Below are 22,515 nucleotides of genomic sequence, written 5' to 3' on the forward strand. Positions count from 1 at the left end.
GAAGCGGGCTCTGGAGTGGACCCGTGGGCTGAAGCGGGCTCTGGAGTGGACCCGTGGGCTGAAGCGGGCTCTGGAGTGGACTCGTGGGCTCTGGAGTGGACCCGTGGGCTGAAGCGGGCTCTGGAGTGGACCCGTGGGCTGAAGCGGGCTCTGGAGTGGACCCGTGGGCTGAAGCGGGCTCTGGAGTGGACTCGTGGGCTCTGGAGTGGACTCGTGGGCTGAAGCGGGCTCTGGAGTCGACTCATGGGTTGCAAGGTTATTTTCATTAACGAAAACTGAAACTAAGACTAAAAAGATTGGTCAAAAAACAAACAAATAAAATAAAAATGTCATAATAAATGAAAAACTAAAACTAAACGAAAATAACAACACTTACTGAAAAACTAACTGAAATAAAATAATAATTAGCAACAATTATGCTCTTATATGGTGCTGTTATTATTTTTGTTTTTACAAAACATTTACTGCTAATAATATTATCCATGTGCAGACATTTCCCCACAACATAGGAAATACCAAGACAACACACCCTCACTCTCACCAAATACCCACACTTGTGGTCTTTGCACTTAACCTCTTGTCTGCTTACATGACGTATTTCCTGTATTTGACACAAGTGTTAAAGTAGGCGTGAAGACGGCAACTGTGTGTATAACTTTTTATTACTCGATGGGACACACTTATAGTGCTCCAAAAATGCAAGTGTTTACATAGCTTTATTTGATTTTCAATAGTTTGCATTTTAAAAGAAACTTCTAAATGTCTGGTCAATAGTGTAACAGAAGACAGAATTTGAATTTGTGGTGCTTCTAATTAAGTGACAAAAAGCAGTTGCAAATGTTGTACAAAATACACATAGCCTACTCATCTTTGCACCAATAAAATGACACTTTAACAATTTGTTTTACTTCCAAATTACATGTAATATCTAATTAATTTAACTTACAGTGGAATGCAAGTGTGGGGATTTGGAAAGACCCTCACTCTCACACTCACTCTTACACTGCCTTCACAGCAGTTTGTGTTTGCTGTAGATGACTTGAAATGTTTTGTTGTTTTTTGGATGTACCAGTGGTCACACTGCTTCATTGTAAACCAGGTATGTTTAACAAGATTTCATCTTTAATATGAATGAGTTTATCTGAATCTTTCATAATTTGTACTCTAATACTTGCTGGACTTGCTTCTGATCGTGGCACATACATTTCGTGTTGCTTAACACAGTTTTAAGCTTCCTGCATCGCTCCACAGCAAGGTTTCGTACTTTTGAGGCCAATGTTCTGCGACACACTGGGGTGTACTTCTAGTCAGCCACTGAGAGAAACTGCCGAAAACTCTTGTTTTCCACAATAGACAAATGTAGATTGCAATCAAATATGCTTTTGTTAATCTGATATTCTTCTAACCTGTGCATGGTGAATATAATACAAAGCAGATATTCTATAAATGAAAATATACAGAATAAATACATTTAAAATAAATCTGGACAAAAATTTGAAATAAAAATATTTTATGATATCTTAGAATAGCAAATCAGTATGAATTGTGATTGGCCAAACACCTGAAGCATGTTTCAGAAATGTAACCACACAGTTAATAATGTTGTCGGTATTAACGTATCATTTCAGGTCAGAGTAAGATTCTGAAAATGCGAAAATCAGTTCGGTTATTTATTTTGTATTCTGTATAATTATTTTTTGAAAGTTCTCTGAGTTCGTAATGTGCACTAAACTGTGAACCTAGCTTTAGAACCGTCCGGGTTAAGTATAATCTTTAAAAATGTTTTTCTATGGCATAAAAGTATTTTTGGTCTATTGCAGGGATTAAGCTTGATAAATATTTCACTTCTGCTTTTTGCATAAGACATTTAAGAGAAAGATTGTCAAATCAAACTCTAAATCAATTGTGTAGGTTTGGTTTGAGAGAAACTAATCAGGGAACTACTGTTTTCTGTGATAGATTTTCAAACCAACAAAGTAAAAAAGTGTATTCACATAGTAAACGCTGGTCACTTTTGTCTGGGCTGCTGGTCAGTCTCATGGAAAACTTAAAAGGTTAATACTCTCAAAAATGAAAACTGTTTCTTTCATTAATTATATGTTTAATTCATGTATAAATTAATTTACTCATCTTTGCCTCACGTCACTCCAATTCAGTATGACTTTATTTCTTCCGTGGAACATTAAAGGAGATAAAAGTAGATAATAGATGGTTTGAAATAAACAAGAATAAACATTTTTTTCTGTAGCTTTCTAAAAAAAAAAAGCATGGACTGTTTTTTTCTGCCATTTTTTTTTACTTCAAAATTTCTTGGTTGCATCAACTCACAATACAAACCATAAAAAAGGGGGGAAAATTGTGATAAAAAAGAGCTAATGCCAAGGACCACAGCAGGGGTTTTGTTGTTGCCATAATTCAAAAGCCTTAAAGCCCGGTTTCACAGACAAGGATTAAGCCAGGATTAGACCTTAGTTCAATTAGGGCATTTAAGTGGCTTTTATAAACGTGCCTTAGATAAAAACGTTACTGATTTGGATCTTGAGACAAAACAATAGCAGTGACATATTTTAGGATATGTCAGTGCAAGTTGCTTTCAGTTAACAGCTCAAACATGTATTTTAGTCTGAGACTATAGGCTACATCTTAAAGGTGAACTAAGTAACTTTTTTTACCTTAACTGAACAGCTTCGGAGTCATTGGAATGGTTATATTACTTATTTCGGGTTGAATGGTGGTCGTTTCGCACCCCCCTGGTGCCCGTGAGCGGAAAATCCGCACTTGCAACTTTGAGCCGGCGGGCCGCCGGCCGCCGCGTCAGGAAGTCTCGCGTGATATCAGGTCTCGCGATGTTAACAATTGCTTTACGGCCAAAAGAAATCTGCTAAAATGCTGTCATTATTGCGCTCCCTCACGCTGTCCGAACCCGAATGAAGAAGACGTTTTAAAGAATGTCCCATCTGCTTTGATGTCGTTGATCTATAGCCTCTGGTGTCTGAGAATCACCAACGAGTTGTGTTGGTGATATATCTATGTTGTCAAATATCTATTCCGAAGCTGTGGGGGGAGCTCTAGAGAGAAACCTGCGAGCAAAAAGCGAGAATACAGCGAAGAAATCCCGAAGCTACTGAGTCATAGATATCATATATAAAGGCTAGATGTCTCGTGCGCGCTGCTGGCCAATGGAGGTCGACGTCCGCACGTGGCGGCCATCTTGCGGCAGTGCGCTCGCTCACTCGTTTAATGGTGCAAATACTTTTAAATAACCATAACTTGCCCAATTTTCTACCGATTTTCAAACGGTTTGGTTTGTTATAAACGTCAGAGATGTAGTTATGACACTACATACATACACTGCATACATATGAAAAATTATAACATACATGTTCAAGCATTCGGAATTATAGCCACGTTAATAACGTTTGTAAGAAACCAAACCGTTTGTAAATCCGTCAATATTTCAGCGAGATATGAGGATTTGTGTGCATGCTGATCACTCACCTTAATGCACAGAGCACTGACATAAGATGGCCGAACGGTGATGCCGGAAGTGACTGCGCCATAAGACATCTAGCGTTTATATATGATATCTATGTACTGAGTGCTTAGTCTCAGCCTCAGACGTCACGCCCACGGAACGTTGGCTAAACGTCTGATGCATATGGTACACTTAACTGGAAACACTTCAGGAATGTCGAAGTCGTCATCTGATTGGTTGAATTTTATCGGATTTCCGGGGGCGCGAGTGTCGCGTTTATTTTCGGTCCGCCGGGAAACAAAGCGCAGACGTGTGATTGCGGAAGAAAAACTGTTGTGTTTACATGAGTGACAATGAGCATTTATCAAGATCAGCTAAACGTAGGATTCTCAAAAGTATGCGAGGTTATACGTGCACGAACAGATCAATGACTTACTGCTTGTTTTCTTCTCCTTCTTTGATTTTCTATGCTGACTGACTTGTTGCACGCCGGTCTGTTGTTGTGGGGACATTTCCACGCCCCGAAACGTGACGCTGAACGAAACGAACTGTAATTGGTTGTTTGACATGTCGGTCAAACGGCCTTATGGGCGGGCCTTGGCCAAAGAAAGCTGCTATGAATTCCAGACCTTCAGCCGTCAGTCTGAAGGTCTGGCTACGCGAGACTACTGAGTGCTGCCAGAGCCCGTCTACGGAGAGCCTTGGCACTCCCTATTAGCCCCATTGTATAGATCTTGGTTGCAGTTCCATTAGAATTCCACTGGAGGTGATCGTGGGCGAGTGCAGACTGAATGGGAGTCTATGGGGCTATACGGCTAAATGTGTATCTTTCACCCGATTGCCGTTGAGAAATCTCAGATTTTATTGTAGGTTTTGCAAGTGCAACATGGGTTATAGGTCGAAAGTTGAATGAACGAGTACTTTTGTCCTTTCGATTTCTGACAGGTTGAGTTGTTGTTGCCCATAACACGCTAGCATTCTGCTAATGAACGCTGATTGGTCAGTGAAGGACTGATTACGACCAGAGATACCGCTTGATGGCATCGTGGCATCCGAAGCGGGACCAGAAACAAACAAAACAAAAACTCTTCTAGCACGTGTGTTTACCTGTGTCAGCTGTGTTGTCGATGCCTCGAGTGAAAAGAAAGTGCAGAGCGCGAAAGCACCAAAGTGATTGAAGGATTGCCGTAAAGCAGTATGTCTGGTCGTACGATGTGTATGACGTCATTGACATTTAAAAAGACTTTTTAAAGCAAATAAGTGACTCTAAAAAATCTAACACCCAGCAATGTGTAATTTCTTTGCATCTTCTTTCGAATACAACATTCAAATTACTAGACAAAAAATTATATCCTGAGAAAAGTGGATTTTGAGGGGTATTTCGCCATAGACCTCCATTCATTCTGCACTCGCCTGCGAGCGCCCCCGCATGGACAGAGACGTGTTACTGCAGCCAGTCCAGAAACCGGAAGTAAGCAAAGAGTGCCAATTCTCTTCCTATTAGACATTCTCTGGTGCTGCTTTAACAGTTTATAACATCAAGAGCAAGATCAGTGTATTAGGTTAGGCAAAAATATTCACCAACACTGCAACAATATGAATTTATGAATTATTAATCTGCAGTAGAAACAATAACATATTTGGCTGCAATGTAACAAATTCCTCTGTATTAGGTTCTTTTCAGAGGTGGAAAGTAACTAATTACAAATACATTCGTACAGTAGGCCTACTTGAGTAGATTTTTCGATTTTTTTCTACTTTCTTGAGTGTAATTAAAGTGTGGTACTTTTACTTGAGTAGAATCAAAATAAAGTATTAAACTTCGCTACATTTATTTTTCACCAAAAGTAAAAAGTACTTTGACAAATGTGCCAAAAGAGCAACAGCGAGCTGACATTTGACAGACACTTCTCAAACTCAGGCATGTGATTGGCTATACTGAGACCCAAACCCCCCCCCCCCCCCCCCCCCCCCCATCAAACCGATAAAAACATCCAACTATGTATCCAACTAAAATATATATTTTTAAATTTTTTTACACCAAACTTAAACTGCTTAATGTGCAATATCCAACTTATGTCATGAGTATGACACATAACAAAAAAAATGCAATATTGTGATATATTATTACAATTTAAAATAATTGGTTTTCCATTTATTAGCCTATACTTTAAATTATCATTTATTTCTGTGATGCAAAGCTGAATTTTCAGGATCATTACTGCAGTCCTTTAGAAATCATTCTAATATGATGATTCATTATCAAAGTTGGAAACAGTTCTGCTGCTTAATATTTTTTAATAACCTGTGATACTTTTAGGATACTTTGATGAATAAAAAGTAATAAAATAAAAATAAAAAAGAACAAGAATTAAAAAAAATATAGAAATATTTTGTAACAATATACACTACTGGTCAGTAATTTGGGTTCAGTAATTTTTTTCTTTCTTTTTTTGAAATAAATCAATACTTTTATTCAGCAAGGATGTGTTAAATTGATAAAAAGTGATAGTAAAGAAGATTTATATTATTAGAAAATATTTTTTTTATTTTGAATAAATGCAGTTCTTTTTAACCTTTTATTCATCAAATATTTTAGGCAGCAGAACTGTTTCCAACACTCATAATAAATCAGAATATTAGAATGATTTCTAAAAGATCATGTGATAGACCGGATGTCACATGCTGAAGACTGGAGTAATGATCCTGAAAATTCAGCTTTGCTTCACAGAAATAAATTATAATTTAAAGTATAATAAATTGAAAACCAATTGTTTTAAATTGTAATAATATATCACAATATAAAAAAACTAAAAAAAAAAACTATTTTTGATCAAATAAATGCAGGCTTGATGAGCAGAAGAAACTTCTTTCAAAAACATTAAAAATAGTAGGGTCAAAATCACCATAAAGTGCCTTTGAGACTTCACAATTTCCCTAAAAAAAATCAGAGATTTTCCATTTAACTTTATATGTGTTGTATTAAGGAGACATTAGGCTGTTAGAAATGCATATTGGTCAAGCTCCAGCACTTTTTATAAATTAACTGCAAGCTAACAATATAAGAGCAAACGATAAAATATGTCCACCCTGTCATGGACAAATGCATAGTAGAATAAATACATTTTCATTGCATAGTGATTATAAAATGTAGATCTGAGGAAAGATAATGTGTCCCTTTCCCAACAAAACATTTTAGTTAATGGTAAAAGTATTTTTATAATAATGAAGTTACTGCTTAAATATGTATTGCCCAATAAAATATGCGCTAGTTGCACATTCTATTCTAAATAAAATCTAACAATAAAGATATTTAGTCAAAATTTTAAACAATACTAACTGGCCCTCATTTGTTTATTAAGAAATCAAACACAAGGTTTTGTTAACTTGTTAAAATAATTTGTTTATTTTCATCCTAAAAGTTGAAAATGACAGGGTGGACAACAAAGTGACAGGGTGGAACTTGGCGTGACAGGGTGGACAAATGCTTTAATGAGTGAAATAGAACGGGGGAACATTTTAAAAACAACAGGACCTTCAAGAAACCCTTTACCAATATAGAAGAAGGAGGGGCCTGGCTCAGGATGATTTTCAGGAGTTGCAAATGTCCACCCTGTCATGAACCATGTCCACCCTGTCATGTGACAGGGTGGACATTTTTTGGCTAAAGTTAGTATTTAATGAGCACATGGTGTACAGCAGTTAGCAAAGTGATTCACTGTTGAAGCTGACTGTGCACTGTTTAAAATGTATATTTAGAATTTCTGAAAAGTTTTTATATTAATTCATATTTCACAATGACAGGGTGGACATGTTAAGCTTGACAACAGGCAACTACAAACAAAATATGATGAAAATGAGGAAATATAAGTGTAGATACTTATTGTGTGTGTTGCAGATGTTTTAACCTCCACTGAAGAAAGACCAAATGGGGGAGGGGATGTCACTGAGTACATCAGTTGGTTTCTTAAATGGGCGTTTACCCCATAATGACAGGGTGGACAGCAATTTCAGGGACACATGCAAACTGCTTAATATTATTATGAAAATAAAATATAAATAATCAAAATGACTTGTTTTATTAAATAACTTGCTGAGGACAATAAGTACATTAAAAAAGTATTTTAATTTTACGTCATTTAACCACTTTTTACACTCACTGAAGTTAGCTGAGCAGCGTGTGGGACATGCCAAAATCACATACATCCAATCAAAGAAAATGGTATAAAATCAGAAAAACACATTTCAAGGGACATATCATTTTACTTTTATGTGTGTAAGTGTTTGGCCATTTATAATAAAACCTCAGAATTTCATTATTTTGCATTATGTTCATGATGACTGAGCGATTCTGATGAGGACACCAAAGGCACTTTATAGTGATATTGACCCAGTAATGTTTCCAAACTTTTGGCCTGTACTGTATTCCCCCCAAAACTGCACAACTGTAGGGTAAAACATTAATAAAAAAGTGATAATAAAAAATGCGTCTTAAAACTGACATGATTGTAACAAAATCACACAGTCTGGAGAACTCAGAACAACTGCTAACAATAAGTTTAAGGTAAAAATAACTGCCATGAAATTATAGTATCTTACTCCTATGCAATTAGATAAACTGTTCATTCACTACATCACTTTACCTCTGTCTTTATCCCCTTTTATCCTCTTCTCTTCTTTTTGGCACTGTATCTATCGCAGACTATAATGCTCATTTATAATGTGTCACGTAAATTCGGCCATCCGTCACAATCAGGAAACTTTCACCGCGTCTAGAACTGGCGCGAGCTGCCAGGCCCGTTTCTACGAGCCTGTGTGTTAAGCGCCCTCAAAAAAAGCTATGCTGTCTATATGGATGCGGCGTCGCGCACGCTACACAACAAATTACCAACAACTGATCGCGCGCGCGCTCTGTTTCTGACGCACTTCAAGCACTCGCTGGGCGGGGAAAGATTGCATCTCTCTGCCATCTGTAACCATGTTGACGTGCCGCCCGGTGTGGCCGCGATTCGCGGCGATTGTGGTTCCGTCCCGGGTTACCATGGTGACGGCTGTGAGATTTTTTTTTTTTACAGATCTGCATGATTCACGTAGGTCACATTTTCAGGTCGGAAAATCCGGAATTCCGGATTAATCCGGAAAAATCACATCCCTGCAAACTACTGCGGTGGAGCCCTGGCCTGCGCTTCAGCCAATAACAGACAGGTCTGACTCGGGTGCAAAACCAATCAAAACTTCCAGTTCGGCGGGGGGGCGGGGACTTCAAACCGCGCTTTGACCATAGACTGTAAAAAAAATGGCTTTGACAGTCAATCACTGGCGCTCGTGTTTTGAATTAGTATCGCTAACGTTTCAATATTTTAGTGAATGTAAGTGAGCTATGCTCATATTCTGAGCTTTAACTTTAAATTTTAATTATGGCAACTCCTGAAATGGGTCATCCCATTGATAATACCAGAGCACTGAGCATTTGAAGTAAATGGCTCATAACATGGAAACAGTTATTGCATGGACGGAGCAAAAACAATGTAAGTGTCTTGAAAACATGGACATAGTTCAATTGAATGGTAAAGCTCGCCCTCTTTAACAATACAGTTAAACTAATTGTACAAAGCAAACTTTGTACAAAGCTAAAAAAAAACTAAAAAACAACCTTAATAACAGTGAAATAAGATCGCATGATTTATCTGTCAATAAGACGCGTAGGCTATGTAAAAAGTGTAACTTAGTTCGTTACTATAGCATTAGTGGGCTCCCAGCACGTTTTCGTTAGGACGAAAATAAAGAGCATTTAATTTATCAAGCTAACCCTAACCCACTTATTTATTTATTTATTTTTTACTGGCATTTTTTTATTCAGAATGTTGTAAATCTCTCTTTTTTTTATCGGACCTCTCACTTAACCTTCTTTGCCTTCAATTATGAAATGATTAAAATGAAAAAATTCAAATGATCTTACCTGAACTTACTTTTCAAAATTAGTAATAAAACAATTGCTCTTGACAACAGGGAAAGCTAGTATGTTTGCTCAGCATACCGTAAAACAGTACAATTTATGAGTTTAATATCATGTTTTTCTCTAAATACATGTAATACTCTATCACAATACATGTCAGTCGTGCTTCTGTGGTTTCATGTTGCTTCTTAACACAGAGTGAGAATATATTATATTTTTTAAAATTCTGCCATACAGGCTATGCTGATTAGCATTGCATTAAAGGGTTAGTTAACCCAAAAATTAAAATTAGCCCATGATTTACTCACCCTCAAGTCCTCCTAGGTGTACATGACATTCTTATTTCAGACGAATACAATCGGAGTTATATTAAAAAATGTTCTGGCTCTTCCGAGCTTTATAATGGCAGTGAATGGCTGGAAAAAATTGAAAACCCCAAAAAGTGCATCCATTCATGATAAAAAAAAAAAAAATACTCCACATGGCTCCAGTGGGTTAATAAAAGCCTTTGAAAGCGAAGCCATGGGTTTTTGTAAGAAAGATACCCATATTTATAACTTTAGAATCTAAAATAACTAGCTTCCGCCAGACGACCGTACGCATACGCAAATTGACTTGCGCCACAAGAGTAACCCGTGACGCATATATGACGTAGGATGTAGGAGTATCGTAAGCTTAGACGCCCCTCTCGCGGTTTAAACAAATAGGGCTGTGCAACAAACTGAAGCTCCTCTTATATTATATAGAAATCCTCAGACATTTCTCTTTAAAATTGCTAATTCACAACCAGGGTTTTGTTTTGCTCTCACCTCTGAGCTTCCATGTTCTTCATTACGTTGTGCGTAGGGTCAGAGGTTACTCTTCCACCATAAATCGATGCGTACGGCCGTCTGGCAGAAGCTAGTGATTATAGTTTATAAAGTTTTAAATATGGGTATTTTCCTTACACAAACGCATGGCTTCACTTCAGAAGGCCTTTATTAACCCCCTGGAGTAAAAGTGGAGCACTTTTATCATGGATGGGTGCACTTTCTTGGGCTTCAAATTTTCTCCAGCCATTCACTGCCATTATAAAACTTGGAAGAGCCAGGACATTTTTTAATATAACTCTGATTGTGTTTTTCTGAAAGAAGAATGTCATATACACCTAGGATGGCTTGAGGGTGAGTAAATCATGGGCTAATTTTCCTTTTTGGGTGAACTATGGGTGAACTTCCTTTTGAGATGCTTGATGAACACAGATATATTATTGTCTTCATGTTTCATCAGTCAAAACGTCTCTATTTGCATGTTATTATATCCATATAAGGCATTTCCTGAAATGTCATAAGTTTAATACTTCTATGAATCTCACTTGTGTGGACTTTCTGCATTAGGGATGAATCAGTATGTACTGGGCTTCCAGTATGAATGAAACAGATGACATGAGGGTGTTTAGCGCTCCATATCGTTATCATCTCCCCATTTTGGGTAAAAATAGAAAAATAATACTAAAGTACTTTGTAACATAGTTACTTGAGTAGTTTTTAGGCAAACTACTTATTTATTCTTACTTGAGTCATATTATTTTTCAGTACTTCTACTTGTACTCACGTAACTTATTACTTAAGTAGCCATACTTTTACTTAAGTACAATTTTTTTGTACTCTTTCCACCACTGGTTCTTTTTCATCCCATCCTGCTCTTTTCATTCATCTCTTGGTTTCTTGTTCTTTCTGATGTTTTCATTTCTTTAACTGGGAACTCTTTATTTTTATGCACACCAAAGTCCTGGCTGAAACCTTAAACTCAAAATGAAATAAATGAGAAAAACATTTTACTTCTGCTTTTTGCATTTAAGGCGTTGTCAAATATCTCGATAAGAGCTTGCAACATATTTTTCTGATTCAAATGAGATCTTCCATCCGTGGTAAAATGACTTCATCACAACTGAAGTAAAGGTCATTCTTATCTGGGTCGCTCATTAAAATCTATTTGAGGTAAACTATCAAATGTGTTTTAAATTAGAAATTATTTTTTTAATTTATTTTAATTTATTGAAATTATTGTAAACTGTTACAACTTTCAAGACAAATGACTATAAAAAAGATGCTACATTTAATCTTCATTATTTCTACACATCAGGTGATTCTCAGAATGATTGCTGCGGATTTTCTTGTATTCAGCACCATTCTATCAGGTTGGTCTTTTTATGTTTTCATTAAGAATATAATTGAACTAACAATGAAAAACCTCAACCTCAAAAAAAAAAAAAAAAAATTTGGACACCAATGTCAGACTTGAAAATGTCTGAAATTCATTTCATTAGATCAGCAAACAAATAATGCAAGAGCTTTTCTCAGAAGTAACTTCGCTTTCAGAGTCACTTTTTAAATGGTAACACTTTACAATAAGGTTTCATTAGTTAACATTAACATTTAACATGGACTAAGAATGAACTATACTTCTACAACTATTAATCTTGACTAATGTTCATTTCAATATTTACTAGTACATTATTAAAATCAAAAGTTGTATTTGTTAACATTAGTTGATGCACTGTGAACTAACGTGAACAAACAATGAAAAACTGTATTTTTATTAACTAACATTAACAAAGATTAATAAATACTGTAACAAATGTATTGCTCATTGTTAGTTCATGGTAGTTAATGCATGTTTATCATAGACTCCTAAAATTAAAGGTTCCAAAAAGGTTCATGGAACCAAAGATGCCAAACCTTTATTTTTAAGAGTGTATATGAAGTGTACATCTGCTCTATTGTGACAACCAGAAAGTTCATTTTGAAACCTAACAAGCTTCATTGAGTGAAATGCGTTGACTGAAAAGTGTTCTTGTGCTATTTTCTTTCAAGTAAATCTAGGCTATATAGTCTATAATGCGTACATGTAGCCTATAAATTGTTAATTGTGGCATAATTGTCCAAATATTTTTGAGGGACAATGTATATGTAGGCCTATAGATTTTTATTACATTTCATTATAGCACATTTGTATTCCAGCTTCTTGGTGTAATGGCATGGAAATGTCGGTCCCCAAAACCCTAAACGCCACCAGCGGCTCCTGCCTTTTGATTCCCTGCCGATTTGAAATTTCAACGGAGAATGAAAAATATCTTGACCTTTCACCAAATGCAACCTGGAGACGAGGATCTCTGTGGTCACTCTATGATACAGAGGCTTTTACCAACGCTCAGCGACAGAAGGAACCTCTGATAAAGGTGGTGGGGGACTTACGAAAGAAAAACTGCACTTCTGTCATGATGAATCTCACCAGCCTGCATTCAGATCGCTACTTCTTCAGGTTTTCATCTGAGGGGTTTAGTGTGACTGCAACTAAAGCTGTGCAGATAAAGGTGTCAGGTAAGGCAGTGCAAATGTTCCAGGAAGAATCAGACATTACTTTTCAGTTTAAGCGGTTTGTGGCATCACATCTTTGAAAAATGTTCAGTTTTACGGGGCACATTGTAGCCTAGCTATAAGCAACTTACATTTTAGGTCGAACATTGACACTAATTTTGTGTATTTTTGCTCCCAAAACACATAGTTGAGTTTTGTTTGTGTTGGAGCGCCAAAATTGTACATGCAGTGATGGAAATCAACCCATGGCAAAACATTTTTTTTCCTGCGGCAACAGCTCATCCTCTCCTTGGGTCGTTTTGACCCGAAATATTAACATTTTTATGAATTGAGTGTTCATCGGAGTGGTCCAAGACCTTAGGACTTTTGTCACACTTAAACTTGGAATACACACAAAAATTGTAATAAAAATAGTAGGCTACCAAATCCTTCCCTCGTGGGTCAATTTGACCCCGACCCTAATAGGAATGAATGAGAAAGTGGTGATTTCTTTTTATTTTATTTGTCTAAAATAATCCAGAACAAACACACACAAATGAAGGCATGAGTAAAACCTTAAAGAATATTTTTTAATATGCTGATTTTCATTCAGAATATAAAAAAACCTGTTACAGCTCCAAAAATGCTGTTAATAATTTCACCATTCATTTTGCATTTGTGTGGGGGTGGGTTGTTCTGCATTGTAAATCCCTGCTGTCCACTTTACTGACTTTAATTATTGCAAAATAAACCACTTCAGTATAAATATTTTATAAAATATAAAAATATAAAATATTTTGACCTGATTTACCAGGGTTATGCATTAATGAGTTATTTTGAATTTAAGTGAAATAATGTGAAGAATGTGCTTATTTATATTAAAATTATTTATAAAATCTAATAATTTAGAGGAAAAAAAAGTGCATTAAATGCATTAAACCTTATCAAATTATATAAGCTTTCTGGACAAAAATAATAATTATACTTTTTATTTCTTCTCATGACATTCTCATATCCTTATTAATGCAGAAAATGATCTCACCCTGTGCTCAATGCTTTAAGCTTTTAAATTTTATTAAAAGCTTTTATTTAAGCTTTTATTTTATTTTAAGCTTTATTTTCAAACTCAAGTAGGGAACAATAATCTGCATATGAAAATATACACAATTACACAAATAACAATTAAATCTCCAGCCGTATATCTATCTCTTTGTGTAGTACTGTATATAGGCCTATGCTAGGTTGCAGCTGCAGCTCACGTGAATGAACTAGTTAGATACAGGAAATCAGTAGCCTAATAAAGAGGTTAACTTTACAAAAATACTAAACTTAAATGTATTTAAATACAAATTTCATTAAATAGTATTTTGTATTTCAAATGGGCCTAGGTATTTTAAATACTGCCCATCCCTACCCTTGGTTTGTTACTGAATGAATCAGCATCTTTAAAGACTTTCCCTTGGCACCTTATGCTGGCATATGATACTTCACGATATGGAAAAACAAAAAGTTTTCTTTACGTCATTCACACAGACACTTCCTATGTTAGCAAACTAGATCAGACACGTCTGAGTTCTGCTTTTCCAAAAGTCTTTATCAATTGTACTATTATCTTATCAATTAATTGAGAAATGTATCCTATAGCGACTGTAAAAAAACTGTAATATTACCCTAATTACACGTTAACAAGGGCATCTTGAAATAAAGTGTAATTATTTGTAAATGCTTCGAGTTTCTATACAAATGAATACCATTACCATCACTCTTTCTCCTCTCCATATCCTGATAGATTCGTTGGCTGCGCCTGAGCCGTATGTGATTGTGCCGGGACTCAGGGAGGGTGAGGTGGGGAATCTGACTTGCACTGTTCCAGCGCCTTGCCCCAGTAACTCTCCAAATGTAACATGGGATCCTGCATTTGGTGGGAACATAACACAATGGACACAGCTGAATGCTGATGGGACACAGAATGTTTCTGCCATTTTGAATTTCGTCCCTTCGTTCCACCATCATGAGCTGAAAGTGAACTGTGTTTCCATCCATCTGCTAGACAGACAGGACAAACCCCTGCTCAGCCACAAGACCATCATCCTCAATGTGGAGTGTGAGGTTTTAACCCAACACAGTTTGCAGCTTTTCTCTTTTTATGGTCATTCTGAAAATACTCAGTTTCTTCTCTTTCTGGCCCACAGATCCTCCTAAGGAAACACAGATCTCTGTTACAGGCTCAGTCTGGCTTGGTAATAATGTAACCCTTACCTGCCAAAGTAATGCCAACCCTCCAGCGGTCCACAGGTGGTTCATGAAGAAGGAAGGTATAGTGGAAGAAGCGGGTGCCTCGCGTGTGCTTTCCTTTACTGCGACCCATAATAATAGTGGGGAATACATTTGTGAGGCACAGAACCTACATGGTGCAGGGAACTCCACAATCCTACAGATCACTGTCCCAGGTCTGTCTGTGCTTGAGACGGAAGAGCAGGGTTCCCCAAATCCTGACCAGGAGGGTTACTGTCCTGCAGAGTTTAGTTCATATCCTAATCAATCTCACCTACCTGCAATTTTCCTAGTATCTAGTAGTACCTACCTACTCTAAAGACCTCAGCTGTGTCCCAATTCAGAGGCTGCATCCTTCAAAGATTGCATTCGAAGGCCATTGCTTCACAACGCAGCAAAGGCTGTCCCAATTCGAAGGCTCCTTCAGATGCTGTCCTCCAAATGCGTCCTTCGTTTCCCATGAAATGAAGGATACAACTCTTTGTGTGCTGGTGACGACAGGATTGTTTTGAGAGAATTTGCTGAATTACACTTTTAAACATAAGCATTGGGTTTCAGCTTACTCATATATCTAATGATGCAAATGTAAAAATAGAACAAAGCAGTTCAAATGTTGACTTATATCTTACTAAGATGCGATTATATATATATAGTTTATACTCTTTGCTATATACAGAAATGGACCATGGTGAACATATTTAGACTGTTTGTGAACCCTGTTTTGTTTTCAGACAGTTTAAAGGGTACATTACACACACAGTTTCTGCCAATCTCATGTAAATGTTGAATACCTATAGAGTAGTATTGAATCCTTCATATCTCCGAAGAGTCTTTAGTTTGATCAGATTTATAAAAGATAGATACAGCTGTACCGGTTCTTTCCGAAAACAGTCGAGTTTTGCTCCTGGAGGCGTGGCATGGGCGGAGCTAACGAGTCACAAGCACGGACTGGTTTTAAAATAAAAAAATGGACAGACACTTATGGTGGTCAGCTAAACAAATGTATTTAAACACACACAATACATTGTCACACTTTCCCTGGATAACTTTTGATTGCCGATTGCCAGCAAAACACAGACATTTGATGCAGTTTTACCGCCTGCAGTTCCGACTCATGACCGGGATATTGTATCGCTGAGACCGCTCCGTCTTTCAGTTTCAGACGATCTGCAAATTCAGGGTCGAACTGGGCCTTGTTTATAGAACATTCGTCACCGAAATGTTGTGCCACCGAAACACACTTGGCACAACTCCGTTGTGCATCCACTGTTTCCCTAACGCTGGGTTCTTTGGGAAGCTGAACAAGATTGTCTTTCCCTCACAACCAAAAACACTCTTCTTTGATGACATTGTTGATTTTGTGGTCTAAAAACGAAATGTCAAATCTTTCTCGAGCAACAAACGAAGCACATTGATGGGCGTTGCTCTCGCTCTGGGCTGCATTTCCCAAAAGCATTGTGAGCCTAAGTTTATCGTAAAGACCATTGGTGGCAATTGTTCTACGATCAATTTAGGCTTACGTTGCTTTTGGGAAACGCAGCCCTGGTTGATGTGTGCGCACGCTCTTCCAGGAGAAGTGCCTATACAAGGAATTCCACCCTTGATGACGCCATACAGGGCCATACTCGGAAAAAAACTTTCCGAAACTTATACGAACCCATCATACGTCCAACACGTTTTTTGAAACTTTGGCCATGTTTAACATGAGAATCCAACTCTTTAACAGTGTAAATATGTCAGAATGCATGAAATAGTGTTAGACATCCCCTTTAATATAACTTTCAAAAAAGTCCAGTACAAATGTTACTGCCACTCATCAACAGCAGCTGTCACAATTGCTAGGCATCAAGAACAATCCTCCGTAGGCTAGACAGTCCCATTTAACAACGCTCGTTCTGATCTTCGTGGCCTTTGAAGGACGCAGCCTCTGAATTGGGACACAGCTCTTGATTAGCTTGTTCAGGTGTGTTTGTTTGGGTTGGAGATAAAATCTGCAGAGCAGTGGCTCTCTAGGACCGGATTTGAGGAATCCTGCTGTACAGATTTACCATATATTTGTACATTACTGTCATTACTGAAATGAACAGGAAGAAAAGCCATGTTTGTCCGTTCTCTTTGTTTTTGCAGGCATATCATTCACTGCTTTCCTCGCAGTTTTGGCACTGTTCTCATTGCTTTTATTTGCACTTCCTATTGTTCTGATTTACAGAAGGTAGGATCCTGCTAGAAATTTAAATGATATAAAATATTTTATACATTATTTGAGATAAATGAGAATGTTTTCCTTTTCTTTTTCTTTTTTTGGTATATGTAGGTGCAAAAAACCACACAAAAGTGTAAGTATCTTGATATGTTTCTCATGAAGTGATTTAGATAGATAAAACATGTCTTCACTATTCTTAGTCCGTTTGTTTTCTGAAATAGACTGTAAATTTGACTGTAAAAGTTACAAAACTTCAGTTTGAGGTCTTTAAGGGCAAGGCAAACAACTGTAAAAAATTGCTGAAAAAAAAAAGTAAAAATTTTCACAGTAACATGCCGTTTTCCATTAAAACAGCAATATACCATAGAAAAAATGCATTCTGGGTAATATTTGGCGTTTTCGAGAAAGTAGCCTACAGGAATATATTGTGAATTAACAGCGCTCAAAGTTGACACTCAGCGGCTGTGTTCCAAATCACACACTATACCCTCATTCACTATTCCCTACATTAGTTCACTAATATAGTCCACTTGAAGGAGTGAATGAAAACAAGTGAGTTAATTTGGAGACTGATGAACACCTGCTGTTAACAAGCAGAATCACTGAAGGAAAGAGGAACATAAGAACTGAAAAAATATGAAATCAACTGAAGATAAAATACGTTAAATCTCTGAAGATCTCGGCAGAGGAGGATTAAACAACTCCACAAACAGAATCACCAGCTTGATTTATTACTAACCACAGGGTAGAGAGGGTCTGATTATAATTTAACCAACAGTAATTCTGGATTGCGTCCACCAACAAGTAAATAGGAAATAAGCGAATCAGAACACTGCACGCCAAACCAGCAGTATGTGCGCAAGCGTGAACCACTAGTGTTTCTGTCTCACTTTGGATCTGCCACTGCATCACATTTCTCTCTGCGTGGCGTGGAGTGTCCGTTTTTATGTCGGCTCTCATGTTAACTGGTTAGAGCTTGTGTTAGAGCACAATGCCTGCGTGACACACACTTCTCGAGCCGCGCCGAAACCGCGTGCTAGAAATAGAACCGCAACCGACGCCTATTTTTCACGCGACACGCAAGAGTGTTGGAAGTTTTCAGACAAAATAGAAGGCGCAAATACATATTAATAAATTACATTTTGATGCTTGAAAGTCTCTCGGTTTTGACAAATGCATATATAATTGTAATTTAAAAAATAGGCCTAATTATCGATTTTCAAATATTGCCCCTGTCAATAGGCCTACAGAACGAAATATTCTGTAGCCTATTTTGCCGTCAATACTACCGACGTTGTCTTTGCTGTATCAGGCTATATATATTATGTTTAACATCCAAATGTAGATGGTCTGTCGGCACACAGAGCCACGCAGTCGCAGACAGCACGTGAAGTTCGTGAACACCGAATTCCCTTTTCTTTCTTATCTATTTGTGTTTGAACAGACATGTGCACGAAAAAATAAGCCAGTGTCCGTCTCAACGAGTTTCCCCGTAAACGCAGTCAAAATAAAACGGATGCGTGTCATTACCGGTATTAGATACGTGCATTGGTCTTAAAGGGACAGCACCCAATATACCTGCAGCTGTTTGTGTCACCAAAGTTAATCAAACAACAAAAGAGAAAGAGAAAAATCACGTTTTGTCAAAAGATAAACTGTATTAATACTTAATACAGTTAATTTACCTGAAAAACAAAAAGCACTGCTTTATTTCTCGTGTATTTGTGTTTTATTGTATTTATATTTATATTTGTATTTATTAGTTTCTATGCAGATGCACTAGGCCTACCCTACACAATTACCCCAATCATCCTAGAATTATTAATTCTTTACAAAAAGAGCTATTCAAATCATCAGGTGAAATTGTTTTCAGGAAGTAGCAGTAAAGCAAGAAGAAGAAGGGCAAGATAGTTTTTCTAAATTTCATTTGACTCTATGTGCCTATAGGGGTGGGTTGGGGATGGTGGCAATGTAGTATCTGGATATTTGCCGCGGGACGAGGGCTTCGATTACCTCTCTCTTTTTTGACCATACATGTGTTTGCACCCCTGTAACCAGATTGACTTTATTTCTGTCAGACGTCTACATAAGTTCTTATTAATAGGTGACAGAGGTTTAGATGTCATTTTATTTTCATTTGATGTTACCATGATGGTGATCAGTGTTTACTTTAGTTGGGCTCTTGACCCTTGACTTTTAAACATTAGTTTTTCTTTGGCTGCTGCAGCTGTGTCTTTAAAATACATTTGCTATGGCAAAGAAGCTGAAAGAAAACAGGATCAGATGACAGTGACTGTTTGTTAATAGTCACAATCATCATCTAGTGGCCAGATTCACTGATCTCATTTATTGTCTAATGTATTTATATGGGTGATGTTTTGTATTTTTGATTATACAGATGGAGATCTATCAGAGTTTTGACAACCAGAAAATATGAAGGATTTAAAAAACAGTTAATGCTCAAAACATTTTTAACTTCTATATCAGCCAGACACACACAGACATCAAGAATCGGCATGTGAATCTCAACAATGGTGACAATCAAAAGTTTAATTTCTGCAATGCATGATGGGTACCAGCATAGTACAAAAAAAATCGTCCATGACAAACATCATGTGTCCATGACCCAGCATGCATTGTGGCATGAATAAATTATGCAGCTGAATTGTCTGGTTATTTTCTTTCATTTTTACTTTTTGCTTTTATTTTTGCTATTGGTTTTGTGTTGAGTTTTAGTAGCGTGTTTTGTGATGTTCAGCGTTTATATCTTTTTTGTTGATTGTCACCATTGTTGAGATTCATTGGCTGATTCTTGATGTCTGTGTGTGTCTAAATGAAGTCGTAGTTCAAATTTGTTTAGTGAACGATGAGTTTTAAAATCCTTCATAACTGATTGTGCAGCTTTACTTGATCTTTTGCTGTAGTTTCACAGTGTAGTAATATAAAATTAGGAGCATTAAAACAACACATTTTTGATAAGGGATTAGACATGGGATAAGATCGGTGATCCAAACATCATGTGATGACGTCAAAATCAAAACATAACCAGCAACACCTGATCTCATTTTTGTTGGTTTTGTTTCTGCCACAACAAATGTGTCTTAACAGTTACAGCAGCCAAAAAAAAAACTAATGTTAAAGTCAAGGGTCAAGAGCCCAACTAAAGCAAACACTGATCTCAATAATGGTGGCATCAAATTAAACAAAACAACATCTAAACCTCTGTTAATTCTCAATAGGAATTTCTGTAGATGTATGAAAAAATACTGTCAATCTGTTTAGTAATAAGTGAAGCTGGTAATGCTGTTTTCTGGAGTTGTTTAATCCTCCACTGCTGAGATCTTGAGAGATTTAATGTCTTCTGTAGCTGGAAGTCAATTGTAGTTCTTGTGTTTCGCTTTTTTTCTGTTCTTGTTGTTCCTCTGTCCTTCAGTGGTTCTGCTTGTTAACATCAGGTGTTCATCACTAATGCTCAATCATCAGTTAATTAATCACTGAATAATATCATTAACTTCAACACTGCTTCAGTGTTACTTCAACACTGTAGTGTGGACACACAAGTGTTCATTTAAAACTGAAGATTTTGTAGTGGGGTTAAAAGGGTTAAATGTGTCAAATAAAATAAAAAACAGAGTGAAGCGTAATTTAACGGTAATCAACTGTACATTAATATACGGCATCAAACTGATTAAAAACAACAGCAATTTTCTGGCAACCACAGCTGCCAGTAGATTACCGTAAAATCAAGGAAAAACAGTAATATACTGTAAACCGTAACAATCAGATTTATTAAATGGAAGGTTCATTTCACTGAAATATTAGTGAAAGTTCATTGAAAAAAGTTATGCGAAGTCAATAACTGAAAAGGAGAGTAAATATTAAATTGAAGTGTTTTATGTGTTTTTGCACAAGATGATACAGGAGAGATCTGTTAGTGCAATTCATTCATTTTGTGGGTCACCATTGTGCTGGAGAGTAGAGCCTGTGCTTCAGTCAAAAATGAGCAGAGAAACACTGATGTTTTGCTGTCTGTTGCTTTATTTAAAAGCAGTAACTGTGTAGTTGCTGATGCAGTGACAATCTCCTTGCTAAGTACTTTAGCACATACATGTGTGCTTTTGTTCGCTAAATACGAACCACAAAGATTTGAGTTAAAGTTTAACTAATTCACTATTACACATTATGTTTGCAGTTTTATATTAAGAGATATTCCTTTTCAGTGGACTCAAATTAAGTAAGTTCACAGTCTTATCAGTATAAATACTAGTTTTTAAACTCGAACTGTTTGAAGCAATCGGTTTCCCAAAATATGATATGAGTTACCTTCCATGGTATTTCTACGGTAACATACTGTAAAAAAGGAGAGCTGTAAATTAACGGTACATTGCTGACAACCACAGTAGATTACCGTTATTTTACAGCGCACTGAAACTGGGCTAATACTGCAGTGTTACACATGATGAGTGAGTGCTTCATTGCTTTCAGAACAATGTTATGTTGTGAGTGAATTATCATAAAGCTAACAGAGTAAGTACAAGTTCACAGCTCATGTATTAATGCATTTCAGGAAACAAACCAAGATCAGGACATTTATGCCAATGTGTCAAGTGCAACAAAAAGCCATCAACTTCAGTCAAATAAATATGAAAATAAGGAGACCTGCACCGTTAACCCTGAATGCACATTCAAAAAGAATCTCTCCTACGAAGACATTTATGCAAACTGTTGAAGTGAGAAGTGGAATATGGATCACCACTGAACAATTAGTCTACTTTCTGCATGCCAGTAATGATCATTTTAATAAGCATCAGCATATTCAACTTCCCATCTGTTATGTTCAGAACTATATCGTTGCTACTTCCTTTCTCCTTTTAAAGAATGAAAACCCTCCAATAATTATAATTCAACTCTGAATACTTGACTGTATGTTTCTATTTTTGTGATACATTCACAAAATGTATTTTTGTATGGTTATATTTTGTGATAATTCTTTGCTCAATTAAAGAATTTAAAGTTTCTATGAAATCAAACTTGAGTTCCTTTTTTTAGAAAATGGAATATTGCATTTTTTATTATAAATGATTTATCTTTGCACCATTATTTATCTATTTTAATTAATCATTATTAGCGTCATTATTTTTTTATTTTTTTTAAAATGTATGTACCCTCGTAATCTTTAATAAGAATTTCTTGCCAAATCTCTGATGAGTGTTTATTGCCGCAAAGGTAAATTACCGTCACTCACAAACTGTCACTCACATGAGATCAA

At 36.6% G+C, this 22,515-nt stretch overlaps 1 protein-coding gene across 5 annotated transcripts; it reads left to right on the plus strand.

Moving 5' to 3' along the window:
* The first annotated feature begins 200 nt into the window (after positions 1-200).
* Positions 201-22,268, plus strand: LOC311089769 (sialic acid-binding Ig-like lectin 13). Of its 5 annotated transcripts, none has more exons than XM_084124727.1 (8): positions 201-255; positions 11,556-11,610; positions 12,434-12,793; positions 14,559-14,873; positions 14,962-15,219; positions 17,171-17,255; positions 17,358-17,379; positions 21,814-22,268. In XM_084124727.1, exons 1-8 carry the CDS (start codon positions 244-246, stop codon positions 21,973-21,975), a joined length of 1,269 nt encoding a protein of 422 aa, XP_083980853.1. In that variant the 5' UTR covers positions 201-243; the 3' UTR covers positions 21,976-22,268. The 5 variants fall into 5 exon arrangements, with proteins under 5 accessions (XP_083980853.1, XP_083980854.1, XP_083980852.1 ...); XM_084124728.1 differs by having other exon boundaries at positions 229-255; positions 12,437-12,793; XM_084124726.1 differs by lacking the exon at positions 201-255 and adding an exon at positions 954-1,099.
* Positions 22,269-22,515: the final 247 nt, after the last annotated feature.

The sequence above is a fragment of the Abramis brama genome (assembly GCF_963993115.1).
Source record: "Abramis brama genome assembly, chromosome: 9".
In the NCBI taxonomy this organism is placed as follows: domain Eukaryota; kingdom Metazoa; phylum Chordata; class Actinopteri; order Cypriniformes; family Leuciscidae; genus Abramis; species Abramis brama.